General features: G+C 45.4%; 1 protein-coding gene across 4 annotated transcripts in view; it reads left to right on the top strand.

Annotated features, from left to right (window-relative positions):
* CHST1 (carbohydrate sulfotransferase 1) overlaps nucleotides 1-11,548 on the top strand; it is a 100,751-nt gene extending 89,203 nt beyond the window's left edge. For all 4 annotated transcript variants that reach the window (XM_030199482.1, XM_030199483.1, XM_030199484.1 and 1 more), the window contains one exon: nucleotides 10,174-11,548. In XM_030199482.1, the coding sequence (XP_030055342.1) occupies nucleotides 10,217-11,512 (1,296 nt within the window). In that variant the 5' untranslated portion in view covers nucleotides 10,174-10,216 and the 3' untranslated portion in view covers nucleotides 11,513-11,548. The remainder of the gene's footprint in view (nucleotides 1-10,173) is intronic.
* Nucleotides 11,549-12,203: the final 655 nt, after the last annotated feature.

Genomic DNA, 12,203 nt, shown 5'->3' with positions numbered 1-12,203 from the left:
CTTTTATAAAATAGGCGTTGTTTGGTGTCAGCTACACAGCAGTGTCTGTGTTGCTGCAGCTGGCACTGATTAATACAGGCTGTCTCTGTTGCATCCTGCCTACAAGGAAACAGTAAGTTACATCAAGAGGCAGGACGCAGAAGAGATCCCTGGACTGGCCAGAGCAGGCAACCTGTCTTCTTAACTACAAAGTAAAAATATTCAAATCGTGACCATCACCTCAGGAATAGCACACACATTCCTTCCACTGCTAGACACCGTGTTTAAATTAAATGGGCGTTTGTTTGTGTGGTGATCCTAAATCGACAAGGCGGCACTCAGTGTCAAGCACTGGCCGCAGAGGCCGCTCAGGTATGCCACTGGGTCGAGCTACATCTGCAGTTTCTGTCAGCAGCTCACATTGCAGGTTAAGGCAACGTGCAAGCCGATTAAGCAGGAATCAAATCGACCCAGTGGAGTTGGAACTTGCAGACGAAGTATTCCTGCAGATCTGTGCCAAATGGGGGATGCCCATAGCGGATCTTATGGCCTCAAGTGCAAATGCCAAAGCCCCGTGCTTTTACAGCAGACGGAGAGATCCTCGCTCGGCGGGGTGGGATGCCCTGGCTCAGCCCTGGCCTCAGGGCCTCCTGTATGTGTTCCCTCCGTGGCCCTTGATAGGGCGAGTTCTCCTGCAGATTCGGCTACATCAAGGAGAGGTGGCCCTCATTGCCCCGGATTGGCCCAGGAGGCCGTGGTATGCGGACCTCCAGCGGATGCTGGTGGAGGCTCCCTGGCCGTTACCTCTGGTACTGAATCTGTTGTCACAGGGACCGGTAACCATGGAGGACGCCTGCCGCTTTGGTCTTACGGCATGGCTATTGAGAGGGTGCAATTGAGAGACAAGGGCTATTCAAGTAAAGTCATTTCCACTCTCCTACAGGCCCGCAAGCGTTCCATTTCCGTGGCTTATGCCAGGATTTGGCGCCAATTTGAGGCTTGGTGTGCTTCTAAAGCGATCACACCCATGTGGGCTTCTGTCTCGCCGATACTTGACTTTTTGCAGGATGTTTTGCAAAAAGGCTTGGCTTATAATTCTCTGCGTGTTCAAGTGGCAGCCTTAGCTTTCGAGGGAAGGTCGCTGGCCTCTCTCTGGCTGCTTGCCCGGATGTGGTACAGTTTCTCAGAGGGGTGCTTCGGCGCCGTCCTCCTGTGCGGGCTCCCTGTCCGGCCTGGAACCTGGGGTTAGTTTTAAAGGCCCTTCAGTGTTCACCCTTCGAGCCACTTAGGTGAGCTTTGGAGAAGGATGTGACCTTAAAAACGGCCTTTTTTGTGGCTATTACATCGGCGAGACGGACATCTGAGCTCCAGGCGCAGTCCTGTTGAGACCCATTTCTGCAATTCTCAGAGTCCGGAGTTATGGTACGTACGATGCCTTCCTTCATGCCTAAGGTGGTTTCAGCATTTCACCTAAACCAGCCTATTTTCCTGCCTTCCTTTTCTAAAGAGGAATTTCCAGAATCATTTGGGCAGTTGCACCTTCTGGATGTGCGAAGGGCTCTGTTGCAATATCTGCGCATGTCAAATGCCTTCAGGACCTCTGACCATCTTTTTGTTCTATTGTCAGGTCCGCACAGGGGGTCTACAGCGTCTAAGGCCACTATAGCCCGTTGGCTCAAAGAAGCTATTTTTTCAGCATATTTGCTGTCTGACCGGCCTCCGCCTGAAGCCTTTAAGGCACATTCCACAAGAGTGATTTCCTCTTTCTGGGCTGAAACTGGAGCACTCTCTCTTCAAGAGATATGCAGTGCAGCGACATGGGCTTCTAAGCTCTCTTTTGCCCGACATTACAGGCTGGATGTGGCTGCCAGGAGAGACGCGCATTTTGGAGCACAAGTACTGGCGCGTGGTGTGGCTTGTTCCCACCCTATCTAGGGATTGCTTTGATACATCCCACTCGTAATGGATTCATCTGCTTGATGACAAGGGAAAATTAGGTTCTTTCCTTGGTAATTTTCTTTCCTTTAGTCATAGCAGATGAATCCATGAGCCCTCCCTTAGTGGTTCATTATGTGATTGATGTTAATTTTATGTTCAGTTTTTCCTGTAGATATGTTCCCTCATTGGGAGAAGTTGGAAAACAGTCTTCAGGATTTCTGTTCTGTTACAGGAGGTTGAGTTCATCCCTCCTTTGAATTACTGCTCCTGTTCTGGGGTGTTCATCCGCTGTGAGGAAAGTTCATGTTATTATGCTTTGCAGTGTAACACTGTTTTGGAAGCTTCAAATACTGAAGAGGCAGATGGAGCTAGCTGGCCATGAGGCACTATGGTTTTTCAGTGCTCTCTATTTCCCCCTGCTGGTTGATGGACAGAACCCACTCGTAATGGATTCATCTGCTATGACTAAAGGAAAGAAAATTACCAAGGTAAGAACCTAATTTTCCCATCCACCTACAAAAAGACAGTGCTATAAATATTACAGTGGTACCTAGAGAAGTGTTTCCCTAGGTGGTCCTGGAGTACCCCCTTGCCATTCAGGTTTTCAGGCTGTCCACAATGAATCTGCATGAAAAAGATTTGCATGTAATGGAGGCAGTATATACAATTCAATGTCATACATATTTATTGTGGATAGCCTGAAAACCTGACTGGCAAGGGGGTACTCCAGGACCAACTTAGGAAACACTGCCCTAGAACACAAAACTTACCACACTATAACAACCCTAACCCACCTGTGAACAGACAGTGCTATATATATTACACTGGACTCTACAGCACCAATTAACCTACTATTGGGAAACTGGAACAAGCTGTACTGTTACACATTCCTACACAGATGCTACGTGCTAGCAGAATCCTTCACCTAAGGCACACATGCAGAACATGGACAGACCCTTATCTATATAACATAAGAGTAGTCATACTGGGTCAGACCAATGGTCCATCTAGCCGAGTATCCTGTTTCCAACAGTGGCCAACCCAGGTCACAAGCACCTGGCAGAAACCCAAATTGTGACAATATTCCAATCTAATACAGAATAGGGAGCCATAAAAAAAACCCAAAACAAAAGAAACCAACAACAGCAAGAACAAAAATTGAAATAGAGAACCCCCTCCTCTTTGCCCAATGAAGCCAGACTCTATAAATAGTGCAATACTGGTTTAAAAAAAAAAAGAAACAGAAATGCATTTTCTCCTGTACTTTGCAAAATAAAAATACAAAAAAAATGTACATTTTACAAAGCAGGGTACATCTCAGTCCTTACAAAGTATTAAATAAAAATACTTTTTCTACCTTTGTTGTCTGAGAATTTGGCTGGTCCCAGTCTTTTTTTTCCATGTTCCATGAGTCAGCCTTACAAATTCTTTTCCAGGTTGGCCTTTCCATTTCTTCTCTCGCCTCTTGTCTTTTTCTTTTCCTTCTCTGCATCTGTTTGGCACTGATCTTTCATTTTATGTCCCCACTATCAAATAGCTGTGTATAGAGCTGCCAAGTGATCCAGTTACAGAAGGGAGATTATTCAACCAGTCCTAATGTGAACTTGCATCCCAAATTCATGTGGGATTTGCAGGCCTGATTCTACCCATCAAAATCTGTGCTGCAGTACATCCAAAATGACTTAAGAAAATGCACTCAGACCCCTGCAGGGCAGGGGCGTATCTGGAATCCGGCGGTAGGGGGGGCCAGAGCCAGAGAGGGGGGGCACATTTTTGCCTCCCTCCCCCCCCCCGCCGCCGCCTCTCTCCACTCCCTCCCCGCCGTCAACCCTCCCCCGTTGCTTACTTTTGCTGGCGGGGGGCCCCAACCCCCGCCAGCCGAGGTCTGACCCGCAATCTCCATATTTCGTCTTCCTCCGTGGCCATGTGCTTCAAGGAAGTAACGCTGCAGTGCTGATTGGTTGAATCCAGTTCGGCGTCTGACGTTTTTATGTACATGTTATTTTTTAATTATTAATTTTTAATTTTTTAGTAAATAAATATATAATTGTTGGTATCCTCATCCACTCTCCTCACTTTTTGTTTTCCATTTTTAAATACTGTCATATTCCTAATATCAAATTGAAAATAAAATACCTTTTTCTACTGTTTTCTACTCTGTGACCCTACCTCCTCTCCCTTTCCAGTAGTGCCTTCTCTGTGTCCCTATCTCCTTCCCCCCTTTCCAGTAGTGCCCTTGTGTCCCTATCCTCCTCCTTTTCAGTAGAGCACCTATCTCCCCCCCTTTTCAGTAGTGCCCCTGTGTCCCCATTTCTTCGTTCTCCAGCACTGTCTCTTTGTGTTTCAATGCCCCTACCCTCTCTCTGTCCAGTATTGACTCTGTGTCCTTCTCCATCCCTGTCCAGCATTTACTATATCCTTCTCTCTCCCCATGTTAACCTTTTTCCCTGTCTCTTTCAGCGTTCCCCAGTGTTTCATTTGGAGAGGCTGGTTATAGGGACACTCTAGCACGTGTTATATTTGTGCAGAAAATTTTTTTCTCCTGGTCAAGGCCACTAAAACAGACATCATGTTATGACAATCAGGTGCTCAACATTCAGAGTTTCTTTCTATTTATTTATTACATTTATACCTTGCATTAAACTTGAATTAGGTTGAAACAAAACAAAATAATCCATTTGTGTACCTCAAAGGTAAACTACAAAACAGATGAAAATGTGATTTCATGTGCCCCAATGAAAGGAGAGTTTAATTCTACTCTCATTTAATTTCAATATATTCTATTTTCCCATGGCAGATTACAACAACAAAAAAAATCCTTTATCCTCCACCTTTTAAGACACTGTCTTAATCGAAAGAGAAAAACACCTATATTGTGACCCAAATCGGGAGATGGGCGTCTTTCTCCCGTGGGCGCTCAAATCGGTATAATCGAAAGCCAATTTTGGGCGTTTCCAACTGCAATCCGTCGCGGAAATGGGTAAAGTTGATGGGGGCGTGTTGGAGGCGTGGTGAAGGCGGAACTGGGGCGTGGTTATTGGCCGAGGAGAGATGGGCGTCTTTAGCTGATAATCGGGGGAAAAAAGGCGTTTTTACCGCAATTTTGCGTCACTTTTTTTGGACCCTTTTTTTTCACGAACAGGTCCCAAAAAAGTGCCCCAACTGACCAGATGACCACTGGAGGAAATTGGGGATGACCTCCCCGGACACCCCCAGTGATCACTAACCCCCTCCCACCAAAAAAAAACCCACTTTGCAAACTTTTTTTCCAGCCTCTATGCCAGCCTCAAATGCCATACCCACCTCTATCATTCATACAATCGGCAAATCTTTTTTTCTATAGAGATCTTTTGAATACAAACTAATAGTCCAAAATACTTACATTATATCCCACTATATACCTTCATACACACCTCAATTCATACAACAAAAATTTTTTTTTGAATTTTTTAAATATTTAAATGGCCTCAGCGATGTCCATTGCCATCCAAAATTGTCATAATGGCAACATTACACGACATCCATCATCTTCATAAGCCCACTTAAGTTGCTCTTTATTATTTCAAAACCTATTATTAATATGACAGCAGAATGTGTTCTGTCCTGTGACAGCCTTTCCCTGGTTCTGATGTGGCTCTCGGGTGAGTGTGACACCTTTTCTGTTATGCGCACTGCAGAGTCACATCAGCAATGCATTGTGGTGGGTGTAGGGTATTGGGCTCCGTGATTCCACTAGCTTGTGGCAAATGCTCATGATGTTGGTAGTTGGTAGGCTCTACTCCCATGGTGCTTTTCCCCCTGCTTACTGGGTCAGAGTGTGCCCTGTTTTGTTTCCGGTAGTCCATGAGGTAGTGGCCATTTTTGTAAGCCAGTTTTAGATCCCTTTCACGTGTTAGCCACGTTACAGAACTTAGTTCTTACCTTGAATGTGGCTGAAAGAGGGCATCGTACACCATTCTGCCAGCTCTGACCTACTGCTCATCTCAGTACCAGGGAGACTCGTTGCTAGTGGGGCACAACCTCTGATCTGCAGTTAACTGTGAGTAAGCGTGCTTATTCCAATAAAGGACGTTTTTGGAGAGATTAGTCTTCAGGTGTCAATTGGTGTGCCAATGGTATATAGCAGCAACCAGTCCTAGAGGCCTGCGTGTATGCAGGTCCCTGGAGCACTTTTAGTGGGTACCGCAGTGCACTTCAGCCAGGCGGACCCAGGCCCATCCCCCCCTACCTGTAACACTTGTACTGGTAAATGGGAGGCCTGCAAAACCCACTGTACCCACATGTAGGTGCCCCCTTCACCACTAAGAGCTATGTTAATGTTGTACATTTGTGGATAGTGGGTTTTTGGGGGAGGGGGGTTGGGTGCTGAGCACCCGTGGTAAGGGAGCTATGCATGAAGTCCACCGCACTGACCTCTGGGGTGCCCAGTTGGTGTCCTGGCATGTCAGGGGGGCGAGTGTACTACAAATCGTGGCCCCTCCCACGACCAAATGGCTCGGATTAGGACGTTTTTGAGCTGGGCGTTTTTAGTTTCCATTATCGCTAAAAAAAAAAAAACGCCCAGCTCAAAAACGTCCATTTTTTCGAAAATACGGTCTGTCCTGCCTCTTCACGTACCCGTTTTCGGACATAGACGCCCATGGAGATAGGCGTTCGCGTTCGATTATGCCCCTCTGTGTATCCTGCTAGATAGTGATGGCACAAGGGAAGTAAGTTTGGTCCAGTGAAGACTAACTCAAAATAACCTGTTCCTTAGCTGGGCCCTCCTAGTATTACCATATTAAAAATGCAACCATACCATACCATGCCTCTGTGGCAATGTTTCACTAATGTTAAACGATTAACTGGATTTGTTGACTAGGGACACAAACATACACTTATTTATTCGATACCACAATTCCTCATGTACAGCCACAAAACAACTTTTTAGAGTGGATAGTATTCCTTTTATTATCGACCAAATAAAGAGTTTTTAGTTTTGACACAGTATAAGTCATCACAAGAACAAAATATAAGAAAACCGATGGACTGCATTAGGGATTTATAACCCATTTAAGTTTAAGCAAAAGAGATCTGTATGAAACAAAATATTTATTTTTATTTTGACTTATAAAACCACTTGCCCCTGAAACATGTTCAAAACAGAATAATCCATTTGTGTACCTAAAATGTAAACTACAAAACAGAAGAAAATGTGATTTCATGTGCCCCAATGAAAGGAGAGTTTAATTCTACTTCCATTTAATTTCAATTTATTCTATCTTCCCATGGCAGATTACAACAGTTAAGATGATGAACCCATTAGAAAACAGGATATCCTAACTGAAATCTGGATATCTGTATTGTTTAGAAGAGTTTATAATTGCAGTTTCTACCAGCTACAATAATTTTTGAAGCTGTTTTAGGGATATTCAATTGTTACTACATCTACATTTCTCATCCAACTTTTAAGGCACTGCCTATCCAACTGAAACAACTTTAGACTTGTTCCAGACATGGACCAACAATAAAGAATGACAACATGGATACACAGCTGCTGTACGTTTGGCTTGCTTTGTTTCACGTGAACGGCAATGACGGCTGTGCGGGGGAGTGGAAACAAATCAACCAAAGTGGCTTCCATGCTTACAGTGGACTAGATGGCTCACTTCCACTCCTGTCTATTAAGCTTTTTCTCCCTTCTCCACCCCCTACCTACCGACCGACAGACTTCCTTGGCCAGCTTTTTCTCCCTTCTCCACCCCCCACACCTCCCTTTCTTCAGTCCGCTCGTTCCCGTCTGCATGGTTATTTTTACTTCCCTGAAGGCTTTTTCCCTCCTGCTGCACCGGCGATTCACAGTCAGCTGTTTGCCAGCGTCGGGGCCTCTCCTCAGGCACGTCCTGTCCACTCTAAGCACATTCCTGTTTTCCGCAGAGGTGGGACGCACCTGAGGAGAGGCCCCGACGCTGGCAAACAGCCGACTGTGTCAATTGCCAGTGCCGGAGGGAGAAGACTTCAGGGCAGTAAGAATGACCATGCGCTGCGGACGGGAGAACAACAGATGCAAGACTCGCGCAGGAGGCGGGGGAGAGAGAGATTTTGCATGTGGCGCATAGGCGCCATTTTTTCAAAATATCTGTTTAGGGGAGCGACCGCTCCCCCTGCGCCCCACCTAGCTACGCCACTGTGTATATCTTCATTGGCTGCTGCCTGGCGCTGTCCCTGAATCCTGGTGTACAGAGGGCAGTGGCACAAGAGGAATAGCTGGTTGCAAGAATTTAGCACAGCTCATTAGCAAAAGGGTTATTCCATACCCCTTATTCTCAATGTTTGCCCATATTTCACTTCTGAAATTTTTAGGTATGGAGAGAGAAAATTTAAATTGAAAACACATCATTCCTAGAACGCTAAAGGACTCAGTACTGCACAGACACACGTGAGACACTTCCTGCTCGATGGAGCTTACAATCTAGTAAAGACAAAATGTGGAGAATGTGGAAAGTGGGGGCAGTGGATTTGGGTTTCTTTGTTCCCCAGCTGCCATCTGATTCCCACTGGATCTGATCACAGGAAAGATCCTGTTGAATGGTTTCTTCGACTAGGTCTAGACCAGGGTGTGACAGTCACTAAGGTGAGCAAGAGGAGGTTCTGAAATAGGCACCATTGAAAATTAGAGGAAAGATAATTTTTTGCAAACTTACAATTTTGTTAACAGCATAACAATAGTAAAACAACCAATTATACAATATATGAGGTATTTAAAAACAGTAAACTAATACTAGAACTACTGTGAAACAGTATCAATAATATACACATTTAACAGCAGTGGAATTCAAATACTAGAGATATAGTACAATGTTAGCACAATACTAATGCTGTTGACATTGTAAGTAGCATAGTGGAGGGGCATAATCGAACGAGGGCGGCCATCTCTAATGACGGCCCCGTAAAGGGGCGTATCCGACTGTATTATCGAAACAAGATGGCCGGCCATCTTTAGTTTCGATAATACGGTTGGCGCCGGCCAAATCTCAACATTTGGGCCGCCCTTAGAGATCGCAGGCGTTAGAGATGGCCGCCATTGGTTTTCGCCGATAATGGAAACTAATGGCGGCCATCTCAAAACCGGCCAAATCCAAGCCATTTGGTCATGGGAGGAGCCAGCATTTGTAGTGCACTGGTCCCCCTCACAAGCCAGGACACCAACCGGGCACCCTAGGGGGCACTGCAGTGGACTTCACAAATTGATCCCATGTGCATAGCTCCCTGACCTTATGTGCTGAGCCCCCCAAAACCCACTGCCCACAACTGTACACCACTACCATAGCCCTTAAAGGGTAACGGGGGGCACCTAGATGTGGGTACAGTGGGTTTCGGGTGGGTTTTGGAGGGCTTCCATTTACCACCACAAGTGTAACAGGTAGGGGGGGATGGGCCTGGGTCTGCTTGCCTGAAGTGCACTGCAGTACGCACTAAAAACTGCTCCAGGGACCTGCATACTGCTGTCATGGAGCTGAGTATGACATTTGAGGCTGGCATAGAGGCTGGCAAAAAAATGTTTTTAATTTTTTTTTTTTTGGGTGGGAGGGGGTTGGTGATCACTAGGGGAGTAAGGGGAGGTGATCCCCGATTCCCTCCGGTGGTCATCTGGTCAGTTCAGGCACCTTTTCAAGGCTTGGTCGTGAACAAAAAAGGACCAAGTAAAGTCGTCCAAATGCTCGTCAGAGCCGGCCTTCTTTTTTCCATTATTGGCTGAGGCCAGCCATCTCTTAACCACGCCCCCGTCCTGCCTTCGGTACATTGCCGACATGCCCCCTTGAACTTTGGCCGGCCCTGCGACAGAAAGCAGTTGAAGCCGGCCAAAATCAGCTTTCGATTATACCGATTTGGCCGGCCAAAATCGGCTTTCGATTATACCGATTTGGCCGGCCTTAGGAGAAAGCCAGCCATCTCCTGATTTGTGTCAGAAGATGGGCGCCCTTCTCCTTCGAAAATAAGCAGGATACTGTACTGTTTGATTTATTTTTACAGCTGTAATTGTTCATTGTCTATGTCTGGCTTATTCTTCCTGTACATTGCCTTGGGTGAATTTCTTCAAAAAGGCAGTAAATAAATCCTAATGAATAAATATGGATATGGTGGGCATGTCAGTAGATTGACCTTTGAGGAGGGAGGGGGAGGAGAAAGAATGACTGCAATTTAATATGGGTCATTCATTGTTCAGTTTTCCACAGTTTATGATAATGTGAAACTTTTTCTTTTTCTTCAAAACAGGTACTAAAAAGACAGCAGCACTACCCTATGAAGGTTTCCAGCCATGCAATGTTCCTGGAAGGCTGTTCTCTTACTAGCTTTGACGTCAATTGCTATCCAGTACACAGCAATTCGAACTTTTACAGCCAGATCCTTCCGGCTTTGCACTATTCCCAACCCGCTTAACTGCAGTGCAGTCTTAGATGTGGAACTTCCAGACAGAGTGTGTGATGAGATCCCGGTGGTTTCTAATGTCTCCAGAAGGACACACATTCTGATCCTTGCTACAACACGCAGTGGTTCCACCTTTGTAGGTCAGCTACTTAATCAACACTTTGACATCTTCTATTTATTTGAGCCTCTCTACCACGTTCAGTATGCCTTGCTTTCTAAGGAAACCCAAGGAAAGGGCAGCAGTGATAATATTCATAATAAGCGTATGGTTCTGAGCAACAGTGATAGGCGTATGATGCTGGGTGCAAGCCGGGACCTCCTTAGGAGCCTCTATGACTGTGATCTCTACTTTCTGGAGAACTACATCAAACCCCAGCCAGTGAACCACACTACAGACAGGCTGTTTCGGCGGGGGGCTAGTAAGGCACTTTGCTCTCTTCCTGTTTGTGAGGCTCTGGGGCCTGTTGATATTCATCCAGAAGAAGAAGACTGCATTAAAAAATGTGGCACCTTGAACCTAACTCTGGCCATGGAGTCATGCAAAGATCATGAGCATGTGGCCATCAAAACTGTACGGGTCCCTGAGGTCAGTGACCTCAGAGCTTTGGTGGAAGACCCTAGGTTGAATCTGAAGATCATTCAGTTGGTGCGTGACCCTCGTGGCATTTTGGCTTCTAGGAGTGATACATTTCAAGATACCTACAGGCTCTGGAGGATCTGGAGAGCCACTGGCAGGAAACCCTATAATTTGGACACCAGCCAGTTTCTTACCGTCTGTGAGGATTTCCTGAGTTCTGTTTCCACTGGTCTGAACCGACCATCCTGGCTCAAGGGCAAGTATATACTATTGAGATATGAAGATATGGCCAGGAACCCCATGAAAAAAGCTGAGGAAATTTACAATTTCCTGGGAATCCCTATGGATAGCAGCATAGAGCGCTGGATAGAGAACAATACCAGGGCAGACAACACCTCTGTCAAACATAAGTATGGGACCCTGCGGAACTCGGCAGCCACAGCTGAGAATTGGAGACTGACACTCTCCTATGACATTGTTGAGTTCATACAGAACACCTGCCAGGAAGTCTTGGCTCAGCTGGGTTACAAAACAGTGAATTCTGCCCAGGATTTGAAGAACCTGTCCTTCAGCTTGGTAGAGGAAAGAACCTTCTCACCATTTTTCTAATGCAGTTTATTTTGACAGGGGTGAAGAGGGGCGTGGACTCAATTTTTTTTATATATATTAAAACAAAAAAAAACAAAAAGCTGTTAACTGTTGCCTTATTTTTCTGTTTTCCCAAATATTGCACTATTTCATCAGGGAAGGAATCTCCTGTAGGCTGATGGAAAGGTAGGTGAAGTGCATGGCCATTGGTGGGCAGAAGAGCACAATTCCTTGGGGCATGGGATTCAGACCCCTCCCCCCAAGGCCCACATTTACAATCTTAAAAACAAAAAAACCAAGAACAAGTATGGAAAGAACATAGCGATTTATCTGTTTCACATGTGGTTGCCATCTTAGTCAATTCAGATACATAACAAATTGTAGGTAATACCTTTTATTGGATGGAATATATTTGTGAATCTGTGACTAGGTTTTGAGAGCTATGCTTCTTTCAGGTCCATATACAATTACATTTTAGATTTGATAATAAATATATCAGGTGTACAGTAAAAGGGTGACAGGAGGGGGTTGAGGGAAATTTGGAGGAAGTGGATTTGTGCAGGTATCTGCATAACTCTGTATCTAAGGCAACTTCACAAGCAGCAGTGCTAATTTAAATAATGTACCTGCTTAAGATCAGGACCACATATTATGCAGTCCTACCTAAACAAATTGCTGTACTGAATTTTTTTTTTGTTACATTTGTACCCCG

Source organism: Microcaecilia unicolor, chromosome 4 (genome assembly GCF_901765095.1).
Source record: "Microcaecilia unicolor chromosome 4, aMicUni1.1, whole genome shotgun sequence".
In the NCBI taxonomy this organism is placed as follows: domain Eukaryota; kingdom Metazoa; phylum Chordata; class Amphibia; order Gymnophiona; family Siphonopidae; genus Microcaecilia; species Microcaecilia unicolor.
Note: the sequence above shows the minus strand (reverse complement) of the source record. Positions and strands in the feature narration are given on the sequence as shown.